The sequence below is a fragment of the Malus sylvestris genome, chromosome 5 (assembly GCF_916048215.2).
Source record: "Malus sylvestris chromosome 5, drMalSylv7.2, whole genome shotgun sequence".
Taxonomy (NCBI): domain Eukaryota; kingdom Viridiplantae; phylum Streptophyta; class Magnoliopsida; order Rosales; family Rosaceae; genus Malus; species Malus sylvestris.
In genome coordinates, this window is record NC_062264.1 from 46,077,864 (window position 1) to 46,089,606 (window position 11,743).

The 11,743-nt window shown below is 40.1% G+C and overlaps 2 protein-coding genes and 1 pseudogene across 5 annotated transcripts; all 3 read right to left on the minus strand.

The window, feature by feature from the left end:
• Window positions 1–6: 6 nt before the first annotated feature.
• On the minus strand, window positions 7–4,643 carry LOC126622973 (subtilisin-like protease SBT2.4; annotated as a pseudogene).
• A 125-nt stretch (window positions 4,644–4,768) lies between these two features.
• On the minus strand, window positions 4,769–6,970 carry LOC126622004 (chromatin remodeling protein EBS-like). The gene is made up of 5 exons (XM_050290640.1): window positions 6,654–6,970; window positions 6,195–6,537; window positions 6,006–6,074; window positions 5,341–5,470; window positions 4,769–5,100 (listed from the first exon to the last, which is right to left on the minus strand). Exons 1-5 carry the CDS (start codon window positions 6,961–6,963, stop codon window positions 5,074–5,076), a joined length of 879 nt encoding a protein of 292 aa, XP_050146597.1. The 5' UTR covers window positions 6,964–6,970; the 3' UTR covers window positions 4,769–5,073.
• Window positions 6,971–7,771: 801 nt separating this feature from the next.
• LOC126622002 (uncharacterized) lies at window positions 7,772–11,514 on the minus strand. 4 transcript variants are annotated; one of them, XM_050290639.1, is made up of 10 exons: window positions 11,349–11,514; window positions 10,641–10,776; window positions 10,474–10,535; window positions 10,173–10,299; window positions 9,474–9,622; window positions 9,015–9,122; window positions 8,795–8,914; window positions 8,460–8,654; window positions 8,041–8,190; window positions 7,772–7,913 (listed from the first exon to the last, which is right to left on the minus strand). In XM_050290639.1, exons 2-9 carry the CDS (start codon window positions 10,750–10,752, stop codon window positions 8,089–8,091), a joined length of 975 nt encoding a protein of 324 aa, XP_050146596.1. In that variant the 5' UTR covers window positions 10,753–10,776; window positions 11,349–11,514; the 3' UTR covers window positions 7,772–7,913; window positions 8,041–8,088. The 4 variants fall into 4 exon arrangements, with proteins under 4 accessions (XP_050146596.1, XP_050146594.1, XP_050146593.1 ...); XM_050290637.1 differs by adding an exon at window positions 10,886–10,947 and having other exon boundaries at window positions 7,796–8,190; window positions 11,349–11,513; XM_050290636.1 differs by having other exon boundaries at window positions 7,796–8,190.
• Between the last annotated feature and the right edge of the window lie 229 nt (window positions 11,515–11,743).

Below are 11,743 nucleotides of genomic sequence, written 5' to 3' on the forward strand. Positions count from 1 at the left end.
TTCTCATCATTTTGATATCGAAACCGGAAAAACCGATAAGGGCATCCGGACAATATGATTTAAACTTCCAGTAAGAACAATTTCACCAAATGTAAAATCATCCATCGCTTGGGTCACTTTAACTTGTACATCCAGTTCTTGGATGCCTTGTGGAGCAATTCTAAACCAAGTTGGACACAGATCCACTATTGTCCCATTAGGTGACACCGCAGAGGAAACAAAAGTCTCCGGCTTGCTCCCCACGTTATTGAAAATCCGTCGGACGATTTGAGACCCCTCAATGCCGATATTGTTATCGAAGGAAGGTTCAAATTGGCCGGATGGTCAAGTGTGTAGTTGCGCAGTTGTCCGGTTGCATTTCTAATTGTAGCTGGACTTTTGATTTCAGGCAATGAGCACAAGAAGCTGATATAATCTTCATATCCAGAAGGTAAGACTAGGCCGGGATCCATGGCTTGACTTGGACTGACGAATCCAGCTCCTAAATCAAAATGGCTGGACGGATATGTACTGCCTATGCCGGATCCATCTGCCATTTTAAGTTCTCCGTTGTTGTCATACTTTGTGGCAGTGGTGGAAATTGCAGACGCGATCATGGATGGAATCCATGAAGGATTGTACTGCTTGATGAGTGCTGCTATTCCCACTACATGAGGTGTTGCCATGCTTGTACCAGATTGTGGTGCAAAATTGTAGCCTAAAGAACAGAAGCACGAAGTGTGTTTTAATTCTTTGCTTGTATATCAAGTTATAACCTGAACAGTACAAAAAGATTGTTGCAGGCTTGCAACTTCTTCTCACCTGTTAAAACGGGCTCTGAGGCGCTAAAGGGACTCCAAGCTGCCCAAATTTGGTGCCCTGGGGCAAGAATATCCGGCTTTAGTACATCACAAGGAGTCCTGGAGGTGTTTGTGAAATCTGGTCCCCTGGAAGAGAATCTGCTTACAACGGGCGCTTGTCCCATGAAAGAAGCAACTCTTACTTCTCCGATAGCTGCTTTTGCTGCAAATCGAGTATCAAATCCTTTCTCCTCGTGTGTTTCTTGTTCATAATATTGTAATATAACCTAAATTTATTATCAGTTATTGTAAGATTGTTGTGGTAATTCTGGATAGGCCAAGGTTACGGAAAATCAGATATATTTTAAACATTTATACCTGGGAATTGGTTAAATTGGGGACCAAAATGCCAGGAACAACAAAAGGAATAGGTTCTGCAATGAAATCACCGCAGGCCGGATTTGCAACAAGGATAAAACCCATAAACCCTAGACCTTTTGCCGTGTTGATGATGGCAGTGAGGCTGGATGTTCCGTTGTAGAATCCCGCTGAGAAGGTGCAAATGACGATGCTACCTTGCACCACATTGTGATCCAATGCTTCAGGATATTGGCACTCCTCGACATAAGGCGGAGTCCTTGGGAACGTCCCATCTGCCTTCACTGCATCCCTTGCCAAATCCAACTTATGCAAAAGTAAACCATATCCAAAAGTCGGTCCTGAAAACGATAAAGATAATCAAGTCATGAAAAAATTATGGATGAAGTTGAACGAGGTCTAGTTAAAATGTTGAAAAAGTAAGATATTAGTACCTGATAATCCCACACCTTCGATTTTTGTGCCATTTCCGCGAAGAATAGAACTGGGGTAATTTCTATCTGTGCCAGATGAAGCGAAAGCTACAGCCCAAGGGCTGGGCTGTAAGACACTATGCTCGAAGAACCTGGCCCTTGATTGCCTGCTGCTTGCACCACGAAAATCCCAGCTCTTCGAGCAGATACCATGGCAATATCATACGCACTTAAGAAGGTAACTGTATCTTCAGGAGGTTCATCTGGTCCTATGGAGAGTGTTAGGATGTCCACTCCATCTAGAATTGCCTGATGTAATATGTTAGTACCATATTTGACCAATCCCGAAACTACTGAGCATCGGTCAACGTTATACCGTCAAGGACCCAGAAGAGCTTCCATCCAACCAGGAAGCCAATCACAGAGCGACACGTGTCGACATCAGAAGCCAATCACAGCGCGACACGTGTCAACATCAAAAGCCAATCACAACACGACACGTGTCAATGTCAAAATGAAACTAGAAACTCTCTTCTATAATTCAATTGTAATATGTAAATTCACATCATTTGTACTAAATCATTCACTTGTACTCACTAAAGGAGAGCTTGAACCTATGTACTTGTGTAAACCCTTCACAATTAATGAGAACTCCTCTACTCTGTGGACGTAGCCAATCTGGGTGAACCACGTACATCTTGTGTTTGCTTCCCTGTCTCTATCATTTACATACTTATCCACACTAGTGACCGGAGCAATCTAGCGAAGGTCACAAACTTAACACTTTTGGTTGTACCAAAGTCCTCACTGATTTTGTGCATCAACGTAATAGAAAGTTGTTCTACTTGTTAGGGAACTTGCCACTAATTTTCGTACTATTTCGGTTAGAAACTTGGATGCCAAGTAAACTTGGAAAACCTGTCAAATTAAAGATCTTACGTGATCGATTGCTGAAACCACATCTGTTAAAGTTCCCACTGTAGGATACACAGCTTTATATAAAGCAATTCTGTTATGAAAAGCAAAAATCACAATCAAAAGAAGCCAGAAATGTGAGAATTCTGGAATCTTGACACAGCTGCAATGTAAGCAATAGACAAAGCATACCGCCCCCGTGGAGCCATCCCACTTGCTTCTCCATAGTAGTAACCATTTACAACCACTGGAACTCCAGCATTACCCGCAGTGGTTGATGCCACGTGACTTCCATGACCAACTGCATCAAAGGGTGAAAGAAAATCCACTGTAGAGTTAAGAGTGGCAGCAGCTTCAGCCCCAGCTGAGAAGAACTTTGCCGAGACTATTTTCCCATTGCATGAACTGGCTGGGAATCGATGACCCGTTTCGCAAGCGCCCGAAAAATGAGAAATGTTTGAGGTGAAAGGGTGCAGGGGATCATAAGCAAAACTGGGGTGTGTGGGATTGATGCCTGAATCCACAAAACCAATCACAATTCCTTCGCCGGTGCCACGATCATCTCCTCCCTCCAGTGTCCATGCTCCTTGGGGTAGTCCAAGGAATTCAGGAGAGTACGTTGTCATCAACTTTGCTCCTCTGTCTCTCTCAACCAACTTCACTCCTGCCGCATCCTTGAGCTTCTCAGCCTGTAATGTTCACCATCAAATATATAGGTAAATGATAAACCCATATCCAACAAGTATCGGACTGCATTTTTATATACAAGCAATATTTTACTTCAAACTTGGTGAATAGGGGGAGCACATATGCTCCAACCAATGTGGCTACGCCTACATCCGCATATTGGACTGAAATTGTAAATTGAAATTTACTGGACCTTGGCCAAAAACAATTCTGAGGACCAAAATCCAAATTTCTCATAATCATGTGAAGTGTGCTTCTCCTTTGCACCCAAGTTCGACATCTCCCGCCCAATTATTTAAATAAGATTACTATATCGCTCGAATAAAAAATATACACAGTGTCAGAGGACCTGGGAAGGGATGGTATGGACAGCAAAGCCATTTACAATGTGTTCAAAGCTGTAAAGCTTGCTGTAGCTTCCAGTCTCTAAAGCACTTTGTAGAAGTTGGTCATGAGAATCCACCAATCGCTTTGCATGGGCCTTGAAAACTTCACAAACCATATCCATAAGCATCAAACCATAGATAATTAAGATCATAATCAGCAATTATCATTATAAACACACACGTATATAGAGAATCTCTGTGCAGGACATCCTATCTTTTTTTTTAAATATGACGTTCTGCACAGAATATCTCTTTCTCAACATATCACGTCTTCAAGAAAGACAAAATATCATGCACAGAGCGGGGCTGTATATACATGAAAACTGGATTAGACAAGTTTTGTGTTCCCCATACCACCTGTTTAGACCAAGACGCCTTCCGTCTTCACGATATGATATTCGAGAACCTCCATGGAATGCAACCGGGTCTCCTTCCATCAAAAAACTATGTACAAGGCTCGCTCTTCCGCAAAACTAATGAACGCGACAGAAACAATAAGCGCAAAGACAAATATTGGACGCATTAGACTGGCCTTTCCTGCCATGGTTGCATCTCAGACTGACAAATATGTTGGGGATTATGATATTAATTTGTTCGGTTTAACGCTAATTATGTGCTGCTAAATGGTTTCGATATATAGGAGTCTGCAGTTCATGAATTATGGACACAAATTTACTTGTAAGCTTCACAGATTTAAAACATGAAGTTGCCATATCTATCATGCAAACAATCAATGGTTAACTGCACTAATAATGTGAATAGAGCTTTCTTGAGTTCGCTGTTTTTGGTGCCGAGAGACGGGGTGGACGGGTAAAAGCAAGAGCAAGAGCTAACTTCTGGTTCACTATGAACAGAATCTAGGAGCTTTAGTAGCACCCATTTGGAATAGGGTGCGCGACGGTATGAATCTGTTTCTCTTGATCACCTGGTGGCTAAAAATTCAGTCACACACTGGTGGCGACGGTGTGAATCTGTTTCTCTTCATCACCTGGTGGCTAAAAATTCAGTCACACACCGGCGACCACGCGTTCTCCGGTCACTTGGTGACAGGAGAGCATTTTTACAAACTGTATATCATGGAAACCATCTACCGAAGTTCGAAAAGCAGCCATCAGACCAGACACTAACATTTTACTGTGCATTATTATCTGCAGATATTTTCAGCTGCCGTGGAGCACTACAAACTCCTACAACTTAAACATACAAAAAGTTATCCGATCACAACGTTGACAGATTCATAGGTTAATAACAAAAAGTACGAAGCAACAATTTTTGGACGCAACAGATTCATCGGTTGTCGAGATAGAGAACAAGGTTTGAACTGAATTCTGTTTAGTTACAATTGCATGACCAATTTCCTGAAAATGAAGCTGGTGCACACGGCCTAAATCAAACTACGGTCATGATATGTAACCAAAAGCTAAGGGCCTGATATCCTACTGTACAGCCCACACGGCAGACATCAAAAGAGTTGATAACATCTCGGCTCTAGCAAACCGATGCTTGCGAAGGATGTCATTTCTTACGGCGCTTGGGCTCGAGCTGCAAAAGGTCATGAATTCTGATTAGAAATTTGATCGGAATAGATTTAACTATTAACATAATTTGATATATAGTGTAGGATGAATAAAACACCGGTGAATAACAAGGAGAAATGACAATACATTTCCATGAACAAAGCACCATTGATCATAAAATATACAGTGAACATGTGAAACTATTATTAATATATGATTCAGTCTTGTCTATAATTATCTAAAACTCCGTTATAAAATATCGCACCTTCGCGACAGCTGCTGGAACTGCATTCTGGGGCTTTTTCCCGTCCCCTTCAGCTGAACACTCGGAACACAAAAAGCTTTCCAATTTTTTTGCTTCCACAATAGTCATGGCCACACAAGCAGGATGGTACCTACAAGTTCGATAGTAAAATAAATCCGTGTATGTATCAGGATAAATCCATGTATGCAACAGCAACCAAAAGTTCATCTGAAAAAGATCAAATATTAAACTACCAGAGTACTAAGACCATCATGAATTCAGGAACCAGTTCTCAAGCATGAATGTGAACAATAAACTTCTATCTAAACAAACATATGAATTCGACCCAAAAAATTAAAAAAACACACATGAAAATCAACCTTCATACGGTACAAATTTCGAGTTGGTTAAGGCAAATTGCAGTGATAACTCACATAAGTATATAACTTAAAGCCGCCGGGAGGGAGAAGAAAACATTAGCAAAATGATCATTCAATCCAAACTTTTACGCTGTTTGCACATATGCCAACTGGCGTTTGAGACTGCAACTTGGGGATCCAGCCTCTTAAATGTTTCCCTTTCTCCCTCTCTTTTGGGCACAAATTTTAATCAATATTCGAAGCACATTCTGTCAACAAATCCCATCTCCGAAACGCTAATATAGTACGAAGGAAAAATGAAGTTACCAGTCCTTACACCCCTCACATTGTACCATGAGGTCATCCGGGTTATACGGCATCTCACACTTGCAATACCTTCAAAACACACAAAACCAAATCCATCAAATCCCACCCATAAATACTACATTTCCACCAAATCCCAACCTACGAACTACATTTCAACTAAAACCGAAAACAAACACAGATTACACTCACACAGCAACTCGGTCGGGGGAGAACGCTCCAGTAGCAGCTTTGTACTCAAATCTACAGTAGTAATCTTCAGCTCCAACATTCTCCAGCTTAGTGTAGTTCTTGAAGGAGTGCACTGTACACTTGCCTTCAATGGTGTGAGCGCTCTGCACATCATAGTGGTCGGACAAGAACAACTCTTTGGCTCCATGGAACTGCCTCCGCCCTCCAATCGACTCCTCCGGCCTGTAATACCACCTCACTCTCACTTTCATGCCGCCTCGACTTTCACCTTCGATCTTCTCGATGCGCGCCACGTACGGCGGCTTTCCGGTGTCCGACGGGCGCATCAGGACGGTATCCCCAGCTGCAAAATCACCAAACTTCCTCAACGCATTTAGCGTTCCAGCAAAAATCGAACAACCCAAAAATTATTTTTTCGAAATTTTTCGAAAATTAACAAAAAGTTTTGATTTTTGTTACCTCTGACGATTTTGTTGGTGCCCCTGATAGTGTAAGAGTCCGCGTCCTTTGACTCCTTTTTTCCTGGTCTGGTTCTGGCCATGTGGGTCTTTTCTGGGAAGTTCTGGTGGTGGAAAATGTGGGAACTTTGAATCAATTTCAATGGCGGAAACTGGTTTGATTTCAAAGCCCTATAATTTTGAACATTTGCGAGGGAGAATTCAGACCGGAAAACCCTAGAGTCTAGACCCTTCTTCTCATGGAGACTAGAGAGAGAGAGAGAGAGAGAGCACAGAAGCGAGTGCGACGCTTGACCTTTATGGGGTCCCATAATTCCCGTCTTAAATTTTGGCGTTAAATGTTTGTTCCTTTGCACGCCTCTCCAATAATTTTTATTTTGTTCTTTTGTGATTAGTAACTTTGTTTTTCATATGTGATTCAAATTTTTGGTCCGTGTAAAAACAAGATTTTGATGATGCAACGAGGAGGGCGCCTGAGGGTTTAGTTTTAGAGGGATCGATCGGTTGGGTTTGGCTCTTTGTTTGTTTGTTGTTGTTGGAGGGAGGGTTTGGCTTTTCAAGCAGCCGAAAGCACGACACAACTTACCTAACCTATGTTTGAAAATATCGGAAATTTGAGCTTAAGTTCTTAATAAATGATAACATGTGTCACAATAACAGTGGTTAAAATTCTTATCGTAAATTTGAGATTAGATTTTTTTTATCAGAGATTTTCTTAATCCACACACAATAATCTTATAAAAACTCAACTGTTGTCATCTCTCACAAAAGCTGTAATGTATAAGTAAGTCATGTTTCTTTTTTTTTTTTTTTTTTTTTTTAAATCGATTTCACGAAGCTTTTACAAAAATTCACTTCTACAATCATACCCTATTTTTCGAGTTATTGTCACCGCACGGCATTTATTGAGAGTTGATCCTTTCCAGACCTCACTGTCCGAAGCCTAAAAACCAACAACCATTCAAGAGAGAGTGATTCGAGCATTTGAGTATGTATGAAGTGAGCCAGCAAAATGAGTTAATAGAAGCCGTATTTAATTTGAGTGGTCCAAATTTACTCGTTCTTAGGCTCCAGACAATCCAAACGAGAAATCCAACTCATTTACTAAAATTGAACACATTTTCTAAAATGACTGCGACCCCATAATGTAACATTACCTTCATAACAGCAAAGGTGCACAACATTTTAACAGCTATGGAATGAATGAATGTCCTCTAAACCTCACTTCATATCCAACACAAAATTTTGCGGTGAAGTTAACCTAAGACATAGAATTCAACGTATCAATCACTTAATTTGATCTGCATACTGTACGAAAATCAACACATTATTTTTCGGCTAAAACTTTTGGCGTTCTTTTAGCCCCTTCAAAAAACAAAAGCCGGTACCTATATGAGCTACAAGTAATGAAGTGGAGCAGACGATTAGATACTACGTCAACGGTTGATTGGAGTGTGCATCCGCTTGACAATTTCATTTACAGCTGCTCCGGTCATCACCAGTGTGTCATGCTGCAGGATGCTGTAGACGTTCAAACCCTGCAAAAAGTGAGAAACACACATGAGTACTGAGTTCAAACCGAACTTATATGGCAGCTGGTTTCATGTATCTACAAATCTTGAGAATGTTGTTTCTGTTGTTTGCTTCTAGTTCTCATGAATCAAACATCTTCGACAATGTAAATGTTTGTTAATAATTTCTATCTAAGCCATTGCTAATAATATAAGAAGCCCACTAATTTGTAGAACAAAGTGTCTATGTGGAATGGCATCTCAGGCTGCATTAAGGATCAGAAAGAGCAACTCACTACTGCGGGCAGCACGTTCACATAATGCAAATTTTGTGTAGCCAACTTGAGCTTTTCGGGTAACATTTGTTTACCATCCTCTGTTTTAGTACCATCCACCAGCAAAAATTTCTTGGAGCCCTCCATTTGCTGGACGTAGTTTACAATATTCTTGGTTTTATGCGTGGGGACCTCAAAATCTTCAAAAACCAGAAGCTGTAGTTTCATACAGTTTCACTTGTTAAGTTCCACCAGACAAAACTTTAATTAAAATAATTCGGCCACACAGCACAACAAAGCAAGGGGAGAGAGAGAGAGAGAGAGAGAGAGAGAGAGAGAGAGAGAGAGAGAGTTGCCTTTCCCTCTGCTGCTCGAGCTGTCAGAGCAATCTTTAGTCCTAGACGCCGAACCTTCTTATTCAGCTTAATTTCATGGCTTCGCGGCTTAGGACCATGCATTGTGCATCCTCCTCTGAACTGTTAACACCCATTAAGTCCATTAGCAAAACCACCTTCAAGGCAGAGTTAGAATGAAAATCAGGAAACATGCTAATTCAAAAGCATGATATATCAGTACCTGGGGACCACGCAATGTTCCGTGCCTTGCTCGACCAGTACCCTTCTGATTCCATGGCTTTCTCCCAGTCCCACTAACCTCACTAATAGTTTTTGTTGAATGTGTTCCCTGTAGACCAATCAACAAGCATAACCTTTTATCTCATCTTCCTCACATTCACTTTTGTATAGTCTTGCCAGTGGTTCATCATGAATGCTTCCACGGTATGAAAAATCTAAACTTGGACGACAATAATTTCTAAACTTATGACAACACAGTTGAACCCCCCTCCTCTCTCCCCCCCCCCCCTTTTTTAATCCATTTCCCTATATGAAAGCCTGTGCAATTCCTAGTGGCACAGCAGCTAGAATATCCTCTTTCTTCATCAAAAATAAAAAATATTACGGCATAGGTTAAATAATGAAAATTTGATGTATTTGAGGTATCAATGCGTAAGTATATACATAGATAAGTAAATACCTGTTGTCGTTTTGCTAGCTGCCATAGTACAACCCGATGAATAATATCCTTCCTAATAGGTACATCGAAAACATCACCAGCCAAAACTGTGAAGCCTTTATCTTCATAATGAAAATTTGTCACTGGAATCACAAGGTCCTGACAGAGCCCTATATTACAGTACACAGAATCAGTAAAACAGTTCTACAGTACATGTCCAGTTTTGATAAGTAACATTAATAAACCATACCTACATCTACACGTAAACCAGGAAAAGTAATATGTAAGTGTTACAACAAACTAACAGTTTCTGCATGCACTGCAAGAATATGCCTACATAAATGTATCTCACTTAGCATAAAAGACAAACGAAAAAAACTTTCAAACTATAGGATTGTTCTTGATTTTCACAGAATCATCCACATGTAGATGAGATAGAATTCATTACAGCTATGCTAAAAGTACGATAGATGTCCAAACTGATTTTTACCAAGTGATAAAGATGCAATGTTAGTTTAAATATATGTGTGTGCGTGTGTGTATTTTTTATATTCATAGCAGAGATCGGGGACAACACATTTGAACTTATGCCAATAGGTGGAGAAAGAATTCAGCTCAAACCTACAGTATAACAGTTAATGCACACGTTTCAATACTTATAATGCTTTTTATAGGTAACATAAATCTCAACACATGCAAAGTTTTGAGCTTTCCTCGTACCTATAGAACGCTCTGATGCAACCACAGGCTTTGCAGACAATAAATTAGAGGGAAAGGCACCTCCACTTGATTCGGGAGTCGGGTTGGAGGTTGAAAGCCTTCGATTTGCTAGAAAAAATGATCCAGGCTATAAAGAGATACAACAAAATATGAGTTAATTACTTAGTTGTCACATATTAAGAAAGCAAAAACTCCAACAAATCAGCTTATTGAATATATGAAAAATATGATATAGTTTAACTTTCACTATATTCTTTTCTTTTTCCAATATAAAATCTAAATATAATTATGCAAAGAATACCTTGAAAACAGCTGACAACTCTCCAGAAAGTAAGGTATCCCCGGGAACATGGCCGCAAAAATCTGTTCAAGGGCCAAAATAAAGGTTGGACAAAATAATAATGCTTTCAATTCCTTCCATGGAAGTCAATAACAAACAGCTTACGAAAGACATGCACACGCCCTTACCGAAAGTAGCACGAAATGATGATGGATATAAATTACTTGAAGAATCACAGCGGCCTGATGCCAATACAGAACCAAATGAACGCAAAAGCCTTCTGGATACCAACAAAGCCATACCGACTTATATTCAACTGGTTATCTACATCCACAAATCAGCTTTCTCAGTCTTCTTACTACAAAATACACCACTTGGGACCTTCAATTGATGTTTACACTTTACACCAACATGAATTCATCACAGAACTTACTTCGCCGTCGAACTCGGTCTCTCGTTCTCAAATGCACGAATGTGATACTACAGTGTTTCACACTATCACATAATACAGACTATCATTACAAACCATTTTTTTCTTGGGAACTTTAACGAAAAGCTTCCGGTAATATTCACTTTAACAAAAAACCACATTTTTACACTAAAAAGTCAATCCTGATACTATTTACTTTGCCCTTTATTTTATTCTTATAGTTGAAATTCAAAATTTTCAAATTCTTTTCATTAGTTTTCCTTTTTTTCTTTCCATTTTTATTCGAATGCTTTCGAGGTGTTCGATAAAATGCCCAAAACAAAAAGATAACTTTAGCAGCTGAGGAAAGAGTGACGAACACTAACCTAAATTGTCCAAACAAACCTTCATCTAAACACAGAATTGAAAACGCATAATAATCAAAAGTGCCCAAAAAACAAAGCGAAGACGAAGAAGAAAGAAGTACCCAATTCGGAAATGCGGTAGGCCGTTGATCCTCCAAACGGAGAGTGCTCTCGTCGTGGAAGGAGGGCGAATGAGAGAGAGAGAGAAAGGTGGCCGGAGGCAGGTCTGGTGCTGCTGCAAGATGTAGACGAAAAACCCCCAATTTCCTAAACCCCAAATTCTGTGTGTTCGGATTGACAAGCGACCAAATATGGGTTGGGCTTATTATTATTATTACGCACGTTTGTTATGGGCTTATAGTTTATGAAGCCCAAGTACTCTTTCCTGGAGGCTGGACTGCGGGATTTTATTTTTTATATTTTTAGGTAAGTAATTTTCCACACTTCCATAATTCGACAATTAAAAACTACTTTCACACGTAAACACGTTTATTTAAAATTCAAGTGTTGTTGTCAT